At 39.5% G+C, this 17,640-nt stretch overlaps 1 protein-coding gene across 3 annotated transcripts in view; it reads left to right on the top strand.

Annotated features, from left to right (window-relative positions):
* Window positions 1–17,640, top strand: part of LOC143282009 (uncharacterized) — a 74,347-nt gene that overhangs the window by 47,258 nt on the left and 9,449 nt on the right. For 2 of the 3 annotated variants that reach the window (XM_076587402.1, XM_076587404.1), the window contains exons 16-23: window positions 1,211–1,348; window positions 3,403–3,465; window positions 6,727–6,810; window positions 8,633–8,770; window positions 10,759–10,845; window positions 13,820–13,966; window positions 15,046–15,171; window positions 15,957–15,998. In XM_076587402.1, the coding sequence (XP_076443517.1) occupies window positions 1,211–1,348; window positions 3,403–3,465; window positions 6,727–6,810; window positions 8,633–8,770; window positions 10,759–10,845; window positions 13,820–13,966; window positions 15,046–15,171; window positions 15,957–15,998 (825 nt within the window). The remainder of the gene's footprint in view (window positions 1–1,210; window positions 1,349–3,402; window positions 3,466–6,726; window positions 6,811–8,632; window positions 8,771–10,758; window positions 10,846–13,819; window positions 13,967–15,045; window positions 15,172–15,956; window positions 15,999–17,640) is intronic. The other variant, XM_076587405.1, reaches the window with a different exon arrangement.

The raw sequence follows: 17,640 nt of genomic DNA on the forward strand, positions 1-17,640 counted from the left end.
CATGACATATTGATGTGGGGGAAAAAAACTACACAAAATACATCAGTTGTTTTTCCTCCAGATAACTTTTGCACACACCTGGAAATGCTGTATGAGTTAGTTCCCTTTCTTTGTGTTTTTTTTTTTTTTTTTCTTCTTTTTTTTTACGCTTTGAGTTGACTTCATCAAGATTTTGTGCCTTATCAATATTATTATTAGTAGTAGTAGTAGTGTTTTTTATGTATTAATCTATTATTTTCTATTTATTTATTTATTTATTGTTATTTTATTTTATTCTATTTTTATTTCTATTTTGTCTTATTTTATTTTATCTCAAGGCCTGACTAAGTGCATTGGGTTACGCTGCTGGTCAGGCATCTGCTTGGCGGATGTGGTGTAGTGTATATGGTTTTGACAGAATGCAGTGACGCCTCCTTGAGCTACTGATACTGTGGTTTATACATATGTATGAACATGACTAATTAATGTTTTAATTAGACGAATTTTGATGCCAGAGTAATGCTAAGAATCAGGGCTAGACGTATTAATGTCAGGAATTAAATTGCACAGCCATAAAAGATAGCAGATGGATATATTCAAAGAATACAAAGGCAGCCATTACGAATTGCACTGGTAAAAATGCCAGAATGCATGAAATAACATATCTGCGTCATCTGAACGTTTTCAAAGTGTCCATTTCATGTTTCGTTTGAACAAGAGATTTTTTTTTTTAAATAATAAAGCCAGTAATCTATAGACATGTTACATGACTTTAAAAAAACAAGTTTTGTAACACTTTGAAATTATCAACCTTGGGGAACACGGTTCATAAATCACGGTAGCATAGCTCTGAACACAAACTTTTACACGGTCATCATAGTTCGTTTCCCTCTGTCTTTGGTTTGATGTTTGTTCCGTAAAATTTGTCCATATTTATTTATTTATTTTATTTATTTATTTATTTATTTTCTCAAGGCCTGACTAAGCGCGTTGGGTTACGCTGCTGGTCAGGCATCTGCTCGGCAGATGTGGTGTAGCGTATATGGATTTGTCCGAACGCAGTGACGCCTCCTTGAGCTACTGATATTGATATTGATATTGGGGAACACATTTGTTCAAGCACACACACACACACACACACACACACACACACACATATATATATATAGAGAGAGAGAGAGAGAGACAGAGAGACAGAGAGAGGGAGACAGAGATATGGTGCCATGTTCAGATGACAGGGGACAACTGCATGGAAAAATCTTCGAGCTGAGCCGTGAACTGGAACAGCTGCAAGCATCCTCACAGAGGGAACTGGAACAGCTAACCGAGGAGAGGGACGGTGTGAGGACTGAGTGCAACCAGCTGACAGGTAGGTCATTCACGGGGCTCAAAAAAAGGTTAAGGACCACTTGGGATCTTGCACAAGTTTTCTTCTTAAGCATACAGGGTTCATAAGAAGTTGAGGATCAGTTGGGATCTTGCACAAGTCTTCTTCTTAACATACAGGGTTTGCAAGAAGTTAAGAATCTCTTGGGATCGTGTACCATTTTTCTTCTTAATATACAGGGTTCACAAACAATTAAGGATCGCTTGGGATCTTGCACCAGTTTTCTTCTTAAACATATAGGGTTCGCAAGAAGTTAAAGATCATTTGGGATCTTGCACAAGTTTTCGCCTGAAATATACAGGGTTCACAAGAAGTTAAGGATCACCTGGGATCTTGCAGCAGTTTTCTTCCTAACAAACAGGGTTCACAAAAAAGTTAATGATAACTTGGGATCTTGCGCCAGTTTTCTTCTTGAACATTCAGGGATCACAAGAAGCTGAGGATCACTTGGGAAGTTGCACAGTTTTCTTCTTAAACATATAGAATTTGCAAGAAGTTAAGGATCACTGGGGATCTTGCACCAGTTTTCTTCCTAACAAACAGGGTTCACAAAAAAGTTAATGATCACTTGGGATCTTGCACCGTTTTTTTGTGGTTTTTTTGTTTGTTTGTTTTTTGTTGTTGTTGTTGTTGTTTGTTTGTTGTTGTTGTTGTTGTTTTTAACATACAGGGTTCACAAAAAATTCAGGACCATTTGGGATCTTGCACCAGTTTTCTTCTTAACATACAGGGTTCACAAGAAATCAAGGGTCACTTGGGAATTTGTGTAGTTCTCTTCCTGTGGGCATGGTGAAATAAAACAAACAAACAAACAAACAAAAAACCATGTAAGCAGCCAATGTACTGAACACCACTCAGAACCAGAGGATGTTTTCTGGTCATTCTTACAATGAAGATCCAAATCTATGGATTCTATAACCACTGAAGAAGTGTAAAGGTTTTTTTTTCAAGCACAATTTTCAAGAACCTGTTTTTGGTGCATGTGTATCTCAAACAACAGTTTGTTAATCAAATAAGAGGCCATTGGCAGACTGTAAGCAGCCTTTCTTTTTTTTCTTTTTTCTTTTGCATTCGTGGGCTGCAGCTCCCACGTTCACTCGTATTATACGCGAGTGGGTTTTTACGTGTATGACCATTTTTAACCCACCATGTAGGCAGCCATACTCCGCTTTCGGAGGATGTGCATGCTGGGTATGTTCTTGTTTCCATAAACAACCGAACACTGACATGGATTACAGGATCTTTAACGTGCGTATTTGATCTTCTGCTTTTGTATACACACAAAGGGGGTTCAGGCATTGGCAGGTCTGCACATATGTTGACCTGGGAGATCGTAAAAACCTCCACCCTTTACCCACCAGGCGCCCTCACCGTGATTTGAACCCGGGACCCTCAGATTGAAAGTCCAACGCTTTAACCATTCGGCTATTGCGCCCGTCTAAGCAGCCTTTCATAATTCATGTCTTGACTTTTTAACATTCCATGAAGACATACCTTTGAAGTGGTCATCAGCTTTTTGTGAAGTCTGTATGGTGTGCATGTGTCACCACTGTTCTTCCTGTCACTGGTTTATTTATTCACAAGTGTGAGCGTGTGCATATGTATACATTCACCAACTATGTTGTGACAGATCTTTAATTATCTGGTTTGGGGTACACATAAGAATGGGCAGAGAGCAGCTTTAAAGCACTTGTCGTTGACTTTGGACATAACATGTACCCATACTAAGTCAGCTGAACTTTTGTTTTTACATAGCTCCAAATATGAATTAACATGTGGTCAATTTACTTATGCTCACAACACAAGCATAAGATATGCATTGAAGAGACATGTATGTGCTCAAGTAATCAAGATTGGCATTGATTGTTTATTTGCTCACATGCATTCGGATGTGAGGCTTGATAAGTACACAGTGCACACATACACATTCTTTCACGGTGTGCACATGTGTTGTTGTTGCGCTCATTTTAACACACAATAATGAGCACCCTTTGCCTGCGCTCTTAATCAAGATTGAACTGAACTGAAACGTACAGATACCGTTCAAGGTCTGGAGGAGGAAAAGCAGCAGTGGCTTCAAGAAAAGGCCAGGATAGAAGGTAAGAGACCATGTCATCAGCACAAAATGCTTGCTTACCTGACTGTGGAGAAAATGTAAAACACTGACAAAGGTGCGATAAAGTACCAGCCGCCGTGGCGAAGTGGTTAGTGTCGCGGACAGACGGCTGGGAGGACGCGGGTTTGAATCCCAGTGGAGGTGGGTTTTTCGGCCTGTGGCCGGCTCCTACCCAGAGTTGAGTGTGCTGTGGGCTTAAATGGGGAGACTGGGACCACACAGTCGAGTGTCATCCACTTCAAGGATGCGTCTTTGGGTGTGTTGCTCTAATTACCTGACCAACCTGTCTGTATCTCTCGGGCCTGGTTCACGCCGGGATATCATTATGACAGGAAGTGTAGAGTACAGCCTTGTCACGCAGTCCCAAACCAAAATGGACCTCCATAGCAACATCGTCATCATCATCGTCATCCTCCTCCTCCTTCATCGTCATCAATATAAAGAAAATAGTCTCAAAGTCTGTGGCCTTTCATGCCCTGCTGTCATGGTGACCTCAATTTCGATACCCCTCCACTTCCGTGCTTGGAGTGAGTCCTGTCAGTGTCGTCAGTGTCGGCAGATTCATGGGGGGCTGTTGTTTGAGGGATGTGGTGGCGGTCTCCACTCTGGGAGGGATGCTCACTCTGGCTCCATGACTAAGCCATTATTGTCATTAGTAGGGGGCTTAGTAGGTGGTGTCCTAAGTACGTTAAAACAGAACAGGCACCACTGAACACCACCGAAGTGACTCAGCAGCAGTGCAGGGTCTCCTCTGGTGTGTGGCCTCCTGGCGACCTAACATCAATGGTTCCCTGTGGACTGCCAACGCTGGAACTGCAACGGATGAACCCGGGTGTGGCCGTGTATGGGGGAATCTAAATGAGCGGCATGGGAGTAATGCCACTGAAACGGAGCAGATGATGGGGCAGCCAAAAAGAAAAAAAAAGGGGAAAAAAGGTGCGATAAAGTGGAACTGTACCCATTGTAGATGGTGCAAAGTCTGAGCATCAGTCCAGTGTTCTGTTCATTCTTTGCTCCAGTTTTGGGGGGTTGATTTGTTTCCTTATCTATCTATTTATCATCAACATTTTTTTTTTAATTTAGTTACCTGTTTGTTTGTTCATTTATTTATTTATTTGTCTGTGTGTTTGTTTATTCAATCATTTCTTCATTTGATTATCTGGCTCTTTAGTATACTTTTTGGCTCGTGGGGTATAGCGTAAGTAGTAGTCCACACACATTGACACATCAGTGTCAGGAGGAAGGTGGCAGAATGGTTGAGATACTCATCTGCCAATACAGAGAGTTTGTGAGGGTCTGGGTTCGACTCCTGCTCTCGCCCTTTCTCTCAAGATTGACTGGAAAATCGATCTGAGGATCTAGTCGTTCGGATGAGACGATAAACTGTACAGCACACACTTGGCGCACTAAAAAAGAACCCATGGCAACGAGAATGTTGTCCTCTGGCAAAATTCTGAAGAAGAAATCCACTCTGATAGGTACACAAATATATGTGTATGCACTCAAGGCCTGACTAAGCACATTGGGTTATGTTGCTGGTCAGGCATCTGCTTAGCAGGTGTGGTGTGGTGTATATGGATTTGCCTGAACGCAGTGAAGCCTCCTTGAGAACGTGAAACTGAAGCTGACACCACAGTAGTGCTGAAATTTCACGTACAGGACACACCCTTACACAGGCCCATGAAAAATGATGTTTTTTTGTTTTTTTTCTTTTAATTGTTGTGGCTTGAATTCCTCCCCGATCAGCCTCCATCAATGCTGTGAAGTTGTTATCGCTGTTTTGTTTGTGAGAAAAGAAGTTTCAGTTTCAGTAGCTCAAGGAGGCGTCACTGCGTTCGGACAAGTCCATATAGGCTACACCACATCTGCCAAGCAGATGCCTGACCAGCAGCGTAACCCAATGCGCTTAGTCAGGCCTTGAGAAAAAAAAGAAAAAAAAGGGTGAATAAATAATAGATGAATACATAAAAAAGAACTACTACTAATAATAATAATATGTATAAGGTGCAAAAACTTGAAGTCAACTATAAGCATGCATAAATAAATAAATAAATGATAATTGAAATAATTTTTTTTTTGAATAATAATAATAAAAATAAAATTAAAAAAAGAAAAGAAAAGCAAAGAAACAATTGAAAACTGTTGGTTGAAAATGGAATTATGAAATTGAACATGTGACACACTATAGGCTTCTTGTTGGTCGATTCAAGCATGGAGGCAATCACTGTACTATCTATTCTCTGCTCATGCAGTTACTCTCAGAACAGTATAAGACATGCAGTACATTGTACAACACAGCAGCCTGGACATGGATTCAACCTTCACTATATATATATATATATATATATATATATATATATATATATATATATATATGATAGTCAGTCGTGTCCGACCAGCAGAGGAGGCAACTGCTGTCCCGACTGTTTGGGCTAGAGTTTGATTATAGTGGAGAGTGTCTTGCCCAAGTTACATCCCCACTCTCTCGGCCAAGAGGGTTTTAGGACAGTCGGCATTGGGATTGTTCCCAAAAGCCAACCAGCCCACAAGGCTGCAGCACTAAGAGCCAGTGCAATTCTGCCTCCTAGTTTGAGAGTCATAGTCCTTCACAAAAGACCAAGCTGTAAATGATTTCCCATTGACTGGAGAAACCATTGATAATACAGCTCTCACTTTACTGTTGGCCCAAATGTAAACTTATGTTAATCTGTGATATAAGCCGAGTGTTGGGCCAAACCTTCACTACAGTAGTATAAACTGCATAGCCTCATTCTCGTTTTTACATGACATTATTTAATCCAAATAGTAAAGATCTGTCTGATCACTCCAATCAAGTCAAATACTACAGTCAGTGTGGTTTATTTATTTATTTATTCATTCCACTGGGGACTCTCTTTTAGTCTGGCTCTGTGACCAAAAGTTTACTGTAAATGACAGCAGTGGGCTTTGTAGATGGTCATCTGAGTGTATGTTGAATCAGAGCAGGCTCTAGCCACTGAGGTGACTCAGCAGCAGTGCAGGGTCTCTTTTGGCATGTGTCCTCATGGTGATCTAACACTGAAAACACTATATAAACTGCTGTCACTGTGACTGCTGCAGATGGGTCTGGGTGTGGCTGTGTATTAGGATTCAGGATGAGTGTTGTTAAGGGCAGTGTCGCAGGGATGGCATGGAAGAATGGGCAGTAGAAAAAAGAAGTTTCTTGTGCAGTTAATGTTTGTCTGTTTATTTATCTATTTTTCAGAGAAAGGTCAGCAGTGGGACAGAGAACGTGAGGATCTGATGACGCGCTGCAGTGTCCTGGAAAATCAGAAACAAACGGCTGAAGGTTAGTCACCAGTTACAAATTTCCATCCCACTTCCATTTAGCCTACATACAATCAGTTCATATGTTTATGTATCAATCATGTATATCTACACACACACACTCACACACACACACACACACACACACACACACACACACACACACACACACACACACACACACACACACACACACACACACACACACACATTTTCTTGTACCTTTGTAAATGTGCACTCATTCATTCAGACCCTCAGTCACACAGACTTACAATTACACTCTCACACTCATTTGCACAGCATAATAAACATGTATACAGTTATGTGGGGTCGGGGTGGGGTGGGAGGGTGTTCATGTGCATGTGTATACACCTGTGTGAGTGTGTGTGTGAGTGTGTGTGTGTGTGTGTGCGTGCATGTATGCAGACATGTGTGCGTTTGTTTAAATCTGTGACAGTGTGCCTATGCCATGTGGGTTTTCATACCAATAATGCATTGCCTGATAGCAAGTGTAACCTGCGACTGGGCCTTTTTTTGTTTTTTCACTTGAGTGTCCTTGGGTTAGTTTATATATTTAACACTTATGTTTTACATCTTCAGAAAAAAAAAAGCTTTCCTTATTGCATTACATTATTGTGTTTGTCCAGTGAATAGATTAGAATAGAATATATTTTATTGTCATGAAACCGTAATGTTTATAAGACACAAGTGCAATGGTAAATAAATGAATGAATGAAAAACACACAATTAATCAATCAGTTAATGCAGTAAATTGCAGCAGCATTCATAAACAAATTTTCCTGATCTTGTTTGTATATATTCATCATCTGTTAGCATCACCTGACTGGGAATATTTCCTGTGTTATTCAAATTTTGAATATCTTTTAAAAATTGTTGCCTTAAGGTTTTATATTTAATACAATGATCAAGAAGATGGATTTCGTCTTCCAGGATGTTACACTTGTTGCACAATCTGTCTTCTTGTGGAATATTTAAATATCTACCTTTCTCAATCTTTAGGTCATGCGCGCTTATTCTGAGTTTCGTTAAAGCTTGTGAGTGAGAGGCAGTAGCAAAATTCCTAAAAAGCATCACATAATTCTATCATTGTAATCAATTATTACATCTGAATGACATGAAATCCATTTAAATAGGTATTGAAAGAAAAAAAAACCCACCTCTATTTACAGGGAGAGTCAACATGTTTATTAGTAGGGGGAAAATGAATGAAACTGATGGAAGTGATGGAAAGCAAGTTCCCAGTTGATGTGTTTCATCTTTGTCTGTCTCTATGCTGAGTATGTCATTTTTGTTCTTATTGACTGGGATTGTGTGTGTGTGTGTGTGTGTGTGTATATATATATGTATGTATGTATGTATGTGTGTGTGTGTGTGTGTGTGTACGTTAGTCTGTCAATTCTTCTTCGTCACCAATAGGCACAGAATAGTCTTTTGCTACTCAGCTGCTTCTGTGGAACATAAAAAAATGTTACTCTTCTTTGACAAAGCTGCAGGTCAGAGTCTTTGAATCAAACACTGTTATGAAATCACTCAAGGTTGATTCTGTCAAAGGGAAACGACACTACTGATCAGAGAACATCAACTTTCACGAGTTTCTTACACTTGTGAGTGGACGCTGACATTATTTTCACTCCTGGTTCATTGTTTCAATGTGCGTGCCACGTCTTGAATGCGACAGTGGGATGTGCTCTTATGCATGCTATGTTGCCTTTGAAGCATTAGGCCTTGCAGACATGAGCACAGAATGTTGTGAACAAGTTGATAGATATGCATCACACACAGTGCCACATCTACATGCAAAAGAGGCTTTTTTTTCCCCACAGGGTTGTCAGTCACATTTGGCCAGGACCTTACCAGAGTAAATGTACAGATAAGCCAGCTAAAGACCCAGAGTGAGGAGATGGAAAGACTGTTCAAGGAGAACATTCATGCTCTTGAAACACGTGTGCACGAGTTGACAGGTAAAATTCATGTGAAATTATTGGGCTTTTGTTTTGTTTTGTCTTGTTTTGTTTTGTTTTGTTTCGTTTTGTTTCATCTTTTTTCTCATTGCCGGGTTACAACTGCCATGTTCATACTTATCTGCAGGTGGGCTTTTTCATGTTTGGCCCTTTAGACCCAACCATTTAGGCAGCTATACTCCACTTTCTGGGTTAATTTACTGTTTCATTTATATCAGGAGTCACAGACTGTGGAGAAAACTTGCTTCAGAAAAGGCAGAATCAGCATGAAGTAACGACAGTCTAGAAAATGATGATGATGATAGTAGTAATAAACAAGTGATGGTGATAATGATGATGATGATGATAACAACAGTTCTTATGCAGCATTTTCCCCTGATTTTGTATCTCTTGGGCCTGGTTGATGTTAGGGTGTGTTATGTAAGAAAGGAAGCAAAGTCCTAAATCTGAATGGACCTCCACAACAGCAGAATTATCAGGGAGATAGAGCAATATGTATCATGTTCTGAGCATGAAGATGGAGCAATACGTATCAGGTTCTGAGCATGAACATAGAGCAATACGTATCAGGTTCTGAGCATGAACATAGAGCAATACGTATCAGGTTCTGAGCATGAAGATGGAGCAATACGTATCAGGTTCTGAGCATGAAGATGGAGCAATACGTATCAGGTTCTGAGCATGAAGATGGAGCAATACGTATCAGGTTCTGAGCATGAAGATGGAGCAATACGTATCAGGTTCTGAGCATGAAGATAGAGCAATACGTATCAGGTTCTGAGCATGAAGATGGAGCAATACGTATTAGGTTCTGAGCATGAAGATGGAGCAATACGTATCAGGTTCTGAGCATGAAGATGGAGCAATACGTATCAGGTTCTGAGCATGAAGATAGAGCAATACGTATCAGGTTCTGAGCATGAAGATGGAGCAATACGTATTAGGTTCTGAGCATGAAGATGGAGCAATACGTATCAGGTTCTGAGCATGAAGGTAGAGCAATACATATCAGGTTCTGAGCATGAAGATGGAGCAATACATATCAGGTTCTGAGCATGAAGATGGAGCAATACATATCAGGTTCTGAGCATGAAGATGGAGCAATACGTATCAGGTTCTGAGCATGAAGATGGAGCAATACGTATCAGGTTCTGAGCATGAGGATGGAGCAATATGTATCAGGTTCTGAGCATGAAGATAAAGCAATATGTATCAGGTTCTGAGCATGAAGGTAGAGCAATACATATCAGGTTCTGAGCATGAAGATAGAGCAATACGTATCAGGTTCTGAGCATGAGGATGGAGCAATATGTATCAGGTTCTGAGCATGAAGATGGAGTAATACGTATCAGGTTCTGAGCATGAAGGTAGAGCAATACGTGTCAGGTTCTGAGCATGAAGATAGAGCAATAGGTATCAGGTTCTGAGCATGAAGATGGAGCAATATGTATCAGGTTCTGAGCATGAAGATGGAGCAATACGTATCAGGTTCTGAGCATGAACCAATCAGTAAACTGTGCAATGAAGCACCCAAAGCGATAACTCTTAATATGTTATTATACAGGCCTGTATGTCTTCACTTAAATTTTTAAAGACCATTACACAGTGGAAGTAGAAAAATATTTTCTAGGAATTAAGTGTGTCTTTTAATGTTGGAAATCAAAAATTGAAGAGAAGAATAGCTTATATGCGGTGTACCTGCTGTCTAGTATGGTGCACTGCCTGGCAGAAAGCACTTCCTCCACATCAGGAAGATCACCTTCTTTCATGAGTGGATATACACATTTTTCTCAGAGGAACAGTTCCTCTGTTGAGAGAATACCTGGCTTTTGTGTTTGTAAAGGCTTACTTTGTTTGCCAGTCCAAAAGGACAAGGTTCTTTGGATGTGTGTTCTTCTTACTGACAATACTGGTTAGACTGGTAATGTCATCCAGAATTCAAATTTTGTTTTTGCTTTTTATTCTGTAAAAAAAATTTTTAAAAACAGGTGGGAAGAAGAAAAGAGATGGATCGCAGGTAGTGGACAGGTGTGCACTTCCTCACTCTCTCCTCGTACCCAGAGCAGGCTCTTTTGGTAAGGTTACGAGATGTTTATTAACCCTGTGTAAGCAGCACACACGGAACACATACACAAAAGCAAAAGCCTGGTCCAAACAATAACAGATCAAATACAAACTCAGTGTTCATTAACTCCTGTTGACCACCATATAATGATAAATATGATAGTATATAAACAGTACTTGCATTGCCTTAACACTTGATTCAACAGCTGAAAAGTGAATGAACAAATGATAAACATACTGTAGTCAAAGACACAACGGTTCAAACTCTTAACACCATAACCATTTGAATCAAACACACATATCCCTCTCATAACAAAATAACAAAACTGAAGTATTATAGAGAAAGGGAGAAGGGGGTGGGCGGAGGTGGGGAGTACTCAAAAACCCAAGCCAATGCTTTCACCATTTAATGGCTACATATTGAACATGTTAATATCATTTCCTTCTGTCAGCCACTTCCAAAGCAAGTTAAGCCATACATGATGGCGATGTTCTTATTCAAACCATACTGTTAAACTAAAGTTAAACTTACTGAGCCTGGAAAAACTTTTCCCAGTAATGCCATTCTTTTTTTAGAAAGTAAACAAGGAAAATATATCCCCTCTGGGCAATGGACCACTTGAAATTGTTCCCTAACAAGCTTCACACATTCATAACAATCACCATTTACATCAGTTTAAGTGTCTTTGGGTTGTTGATTTCAGTAAACCCATTGTGGTAAACACAGACTGACATAAGTTTACAGTTGGTGATTTTGTTACCTCTGTGGTTATGAATCTGCAGTATCCTAATGGATAAGAAATACGAAAATAAAAATAGATAATAATAAATACATTACTATGTCACTTTGTTTAAAACTTTAATGTCTGTTGTCAAAGGATCCAGAATGAACTATAACTCAACTCACTGAAAATAGTATTGCACCAAAATGCTGTGCAAAATGGGATGAAAAAATTTATGTTCAAAATGATTAGAAAAACGGTTTTCTGTATTTACATGAAATATCTGACGTAAAAATGAAATGGTTTCAAATGGGAATTATCCACAGGGAGCATAGGGAGAAATGTGATTTTGAAACAAATGGGATTGTCAGATTATGACAACTGTGACTTTACCATTCTGCAAAAAACAGCATTGACCACAGGTTTTGGAACTGTCCATAAATCAAAAAAATCTGGCATGACTTTATCACAGTGGTGAATGAAACATGTATGAATGATTACAATACAGAATTGACTAAAATGATTGTTATCCTTGGAGTTGATCAACAAATACTGATGCCACTTTTTGCTTTATACTTTTGTTGGCAAAGCAGTATTTATATCAGTGTAAAATGAACAAATCTTATCTCTTTTGAGAGCATTTCTTAGTAAGCTTAAGAACAGGTACAAAATAGAAATAGTAATAGCACAAATAAAGTTATGGTATTCTGATTTTCAGAACACATATACCATATAAACCATTCTTGGAGTAATCTCTTACTTCCACTTGGCTGCCTAACAAAATATTTTTTGTTTGTTTGTTTTTGTTTGTTTGTTTTTTTTGTTGTTTTTTTGCTGATGTATATTTATATATACATATATATTTGTTTCTGTTAGCAACCTATATTACACAATCTATACATAGTGGTTATGTGCTGAAATTATATTTTAAAAAAACACGAAATGTTTGTTTTCACCACGTAATACCATATCCTTGAGACCCCACATATCTTCCACTGAAAATGAAGTGTTATAACTGCATTCAGCATGTTAATCTATTTTGTGTAATCGAGTCCCACTCATACATGAAATGCTCCAACTGTTTAAAACCCTTTTTTTTCATAGTATGTTTTTGTCTGTTTGTCTTTTCTCCATACGTGTATGTACTTGCTTTTATTCTTGTTTTTTCTCTTACAAAAAAAAAAAAGACAAATGAATGTGATTGCTTACCACCTTGTACATGTGAACTGATTAAAGACAAGTTTTTTTTAAAAAAAGTTTCCAATTGGGCCAACTGCAAAGTAAATTCAGCTGTATGATTGATGGTTTCCCCAGTGCAATGGGAAGTCATTTACAGCTTAGCCTTTTGTGAAGGACTGTGACTCTCAAACTAGGAGGCTAGCTGGCCTTTGGGAACCACCCCAACGCTGATTGTCCTAAAACCCTCTTGGCTGAGAGAGTGGGGATTAACTTGGGCAAGACACTCTCCGCCACAATGAAATTCTAGCCCAGATAGTCAGGACAGCAGATGCCTCCTCTACTGTTCTGATGGTCATAGTCAGACATGAATGACTGTCATACATCTTTTCACTGATATCATCACCATCATCATCATTATTATCATCGTCAGCCTAATGAATATCATCATTGTCATTTTCAACATCATCAACACACAGCATAACAAACAGTAAGAATTTGGCGTTTCCTAAGTAACCACTGATTTGTCATTGTCAGCAACAGTTCGGTGGAGGTGACAATTTATGCAGCAGTTTACCATGATAAGGAAATTGGTGTGCACACAGGCCCCTTGTATCTATCTGCATGTGTGTGTTTGTGTTAGTGCAAACACTTGTGTATACTATACTACTACTAATAATAATGATAATGATAATGTACATATATATAGTTCCATTTCTCTCTAAGAGCTCAAGGCACTTTACATGAACAAAAATATTACATATTACATAAATCATTCATGACCACTCTTTCTCAAAATCCTCCCTCTCCCTCTCTGACTCTCTAAAGTGAGCTGACATGGATGATGTTGGAGAAGAAGGAAGCTGAGAGCGCTTATTGATAGGTTTTCAAAAGATGAGATTTTAGTGAAGAGGGAAAAGCAGAAATAGAATCAGATGCACAGATATAATGAGGAAGGTTGTTCCAGGTATGATGAGCAGCAAAAAGGAAAGAACATTCACCATAGGTTCTTGTGTTTGTGTGTGTGTGTGTGTGTGTGTGTGTGTGTGTATCCATGTGTGCTTTTTTTTAATGACTGTTTCTACAGGGCAACTAAGACAAAGAGAGGAGCAAGTGCTTCCCCTTGAAATGGAGGCAAGGCGTGCCACACTGGAAGTGAACAGTGTACGTTCACAGAGGGACCAGCTGGAGACTGTGAAGAATAATCTGGAAGCCATCATCAGTAACTTGAAACGTGAGACAGGAAAATGCTTCATTTTAAAGAGTTTTTTTTCCATCTGAGAGAGACAATTAATATGATTATATCTGTTGGTATACAGTTTGTTCCTTCCGTTGTTGTTGGGTTTTTGCTTTGTTCTTCTTTGTTCTTCTTCTTTTTTTTTTTTTTTTTTTTGTTTGTTTGTTCGTTTTTTGATTGGATAATAGTTTTGTGTATACGAAAAACAGACATTGTTCACTGTTAGGTCCAGAAATGTCATTTGCTGCTTTCAACCCATAATTAAAAAAAAGAAAAACAGAAATAAATGCATAAAAGCAACAACCCCACCCCCACCCCCCACCCCACCCCCCCAAAAAATAGACACAAAAACTGTGAAAAGAACCATGAAAAATTTGACCAAGGTCGATAATATATCTCTAGAGTATACTCAGATCCTTCAGTGCAGCCTACACCTGACACCACACGAGACTAATACTCTTGCACACCCAAGGCAACATTGTTCATGTGACTGGTTGAGTTTCACGCAGATCAATCAAAGATTTCAATCTAAGAATAATGCCCAAACCTCTCCTCTCCTCTGCTTGAAAATTGATCAGCATCACATGAAACGGTATCACAGAGCTCCTAAATATCAACCCTGCAAAAACGAGGGTAATTGTATTAAATTGTATTGCTGTAAACTTCAGATATGTGTTATTTCGAAATGTACCTTCTTGCTTGAAATACTGATGAAGTGCAAGCTGAAATACCAGACAATTTGCCATTTTGGTTACTTTGATCACATGTACATTGGTGGTAGCAGCCCTAAAGTTATGGCTGATTTTTTTGGATCATGTAGCAGATAAGCAAGCTTGTGCAACCCGTATTCTGTAAAGTTAAGCCATTCTTTGATTTAAGCATAGTTAGCGCCACTGTAAGTTTGCTCATGCAGCCCACCCCCGGTGCACCATAACCAGGGATCGAACTCAGGAAACTTGGGCAAGAACCCAGTGCTCATTTCAGCATTCAGCCACCACACCCATCTCACCTAATTATTTGCTTGTGTGTGTGTGTGTGTGTGTGTGTATGTGTGTGTGTGTGTGTGTGTGTGACAGAGGAGATAGCTGGATGTGCAGCAATTATACAAGAGAACCAGAGGACAGACAAGTACCTGAGATCTGAGCTGGCCAACAAGGAGAGCCAGAAAGCACGTTACGTGAAGGAAGTCCATCAGTGCCGACGTAAGTCTTCCTCATCTCCTTCTCCCTTAACTCCTTCTGTGATAAAGTCAGTGGGGGCACTGCACAGAGGAGCTGTTCTCCACTTTCCTTATGCAACTTACAGACCTGGAGGCATGTGGAGAAAAGTTGTTGTTGTTGTTGTTTTCCTGTGCGGTGCCCCAGTGTTAGTAAAGTGACCAAAGACATTTGTAAACTGATGGTGTGATGAAGCATAGCTAATTGTCTGCATTCTTCCTCCCCCAACCCACCCCACTTTGCCATCTACTGATTCAAGTCATCATGTAGCGTGTGTGTGGGGGTGGATGTTTGTGTTTGCGCAGGCGTGTGTATGTGTGTGCTTCCATTTCAAATTCATGCCACTCTGGTTTCATTCCGTCAAGGTTCCGCAGTCAGCTGGTTAAAAGGACCGTCGACACCCGAAAGACAGTGCAGAGAGAGGAAGCAGTCACAGATCTAAGTTGGTGGGAATTCATGAGCTGTTTTTAATCAAGCAAACTGCTGGTGTTATCTGAAAATAATGCAAGAGGCTTCTGCAAAGTTGAGACATATCTTTCTGAGGATTCCAGAGAAGCAGATTTAAATGGCTGAGGAAATAAACTGGCTGGGCTTGCAGCGTAGAAGACACAGTTGGGAGAAAAATGACAAAATGTGTGTGTGTGTGTGTGTGTGTGTGTGTGTGTGTGTGTGTAGAGGTGGGGGCCTTGGTGAGTGAGTAGTTATGTTAATGCGTTCAACCATTTTGTCAATATGCATATGTTTTGTACATCTTTTTGTTTTAATTTCAGAACATAACAGATCTCTTGAGGAGGAGGTGAAGCGTCTGAGAAGTGAGTATTTATGTCTTCAGTATTGTCTGAAACTCTTATTCAAAGCTATTAATGGGATGTATTCACAGATATGCTGTTTTTCTGTCGATTTGTTCAACAGATTTTTAATGTGCATCTATACTGAGCTTTAACTGAGTCCTGGTAGAAAACAAGAAATAAAAATTGTGTTGTATGTTTTGTTCTTTAGAAAGTGGAAAAGGTGTTGCTATTTGCAAGATGATTTTTTTTTTTTTTTATTGAGCAACCAAGACAATAGAAAATATGGAAAAAAAAACTCACATTAATTTAAGGCAAACAAGAAATTGAAAGCTAATTTCTGGTATCCGAAAAAATGGATTGAGAGTGTTGTTGTTGTTTTTTTAAGACAATTTGGGTCAACTAGACCCGGCAGTCAACTGTGAAGGTTAAGGTTTATGGTGAGACAACTCTTGTGCACTGCGTGATTGTGTCTGATTATATACCTCCACTTCTTCTTTTAGGATACCATGCAAGGCAAAGAATGGAACTGACATAGACTTTGGAATTAACATTTAGCAAACTTTGAGCCGTGGCCTGTTGTTAATGGAATTAACATTTAGCAAACTTTGAGCCGTGGCCTGTTGTTAATGGAATTAACATTCAGCAAACTTTGAGCCGTGGCCTGCTGTTAATGGAATTAACATTCAGCAAACTTTGAGCCGTGGCCTGTTGTTAATGGAATTAACATTCAGCAAACTTTGAGCCGTGGCCTGTTGTTAATGGAATTAACTTTTAGCAAACTTTGAGCAGTGGCCTGTTGTTAATGGAATTAACTTTTAGCAAACTTTTAGCAGTGGCCTGTTGTTAATGGAATTAACTTTTAGCAAACTTTGAGCAGTGGCCTGTTGTTAATACGCCCAACAGGGCTACCAATAAGGAAAATAAAAGATCCCTGAAATTCCAAGGGGATCTGGGAGCGTGGTTCCCCAGAAAAAAAAAAAAGAAAAAGAAATTTACATTCAGAAAGTGCAGTCTGACACAAATTTGAGCACATGCATAGAGTTTTACTGCCTGTATCATAAATCTATGAGTGACACAGAGCACCACCAATCTTAACATCTGCAGGGATGAAAAGGGCATTGATACGTACCAGCACTTCTCAGTTTTCACCTTCAGTAGTGTCTCACAGTAACAATATTCCCAGTTATCACACTTAGCAAATAAGACTTATTCAGTTGAGTTGTTCTTGCGTCTGCCATTTGCTGAAGTTTTGTTTCTTCTTCTTCTTCTTCTGCGTTCACTCATATGCACACGAGTGGGCTTTTACGTGTATGACCATTTTTACCCCGCCATGTAGGCAGCCATACTCCGTTTTCGGGGGTGTGCATGCTAGGTATGTTCTTGTTTCCATAACACACCGAACGCTGACATGGATTACAGGATCTTTAACGTGCGTATTTGATCTTCTGCTTGCATATACACACGAAGGGGGTTCAGGCACTAAGCAGGTCTGCACATATGTTGACCTGGGAGATCGTAAAAATCTCCACCCTTTACCCACCAGGCGCCGTCACCATGATTCGAACCCGGGACCCTCAGATTGACAGTCCAACGCTTTAACCACTCGGCTATTGCGCCCGTCGAAGTTTTGTTTTTCATTGATTTTTTTTTCTTTTTTTTTTTT

The sequence above is a fragment of the Babylonia areolata genome, chromosome 5, assembly GCF_041734735.1.
Source record: "Babylonia areolata isolate BAREFJ2019XMU chromosome 5, ASM4173473v1, whole genome shotgun sequence".
In the NCBI taxonomy this organism is placed as follows: Eukaryota; Metazoa; Mollusca; class Gastropoda; order Neogastropoda; family Buccinidae; genus Babylonia; species Babylonia areolata.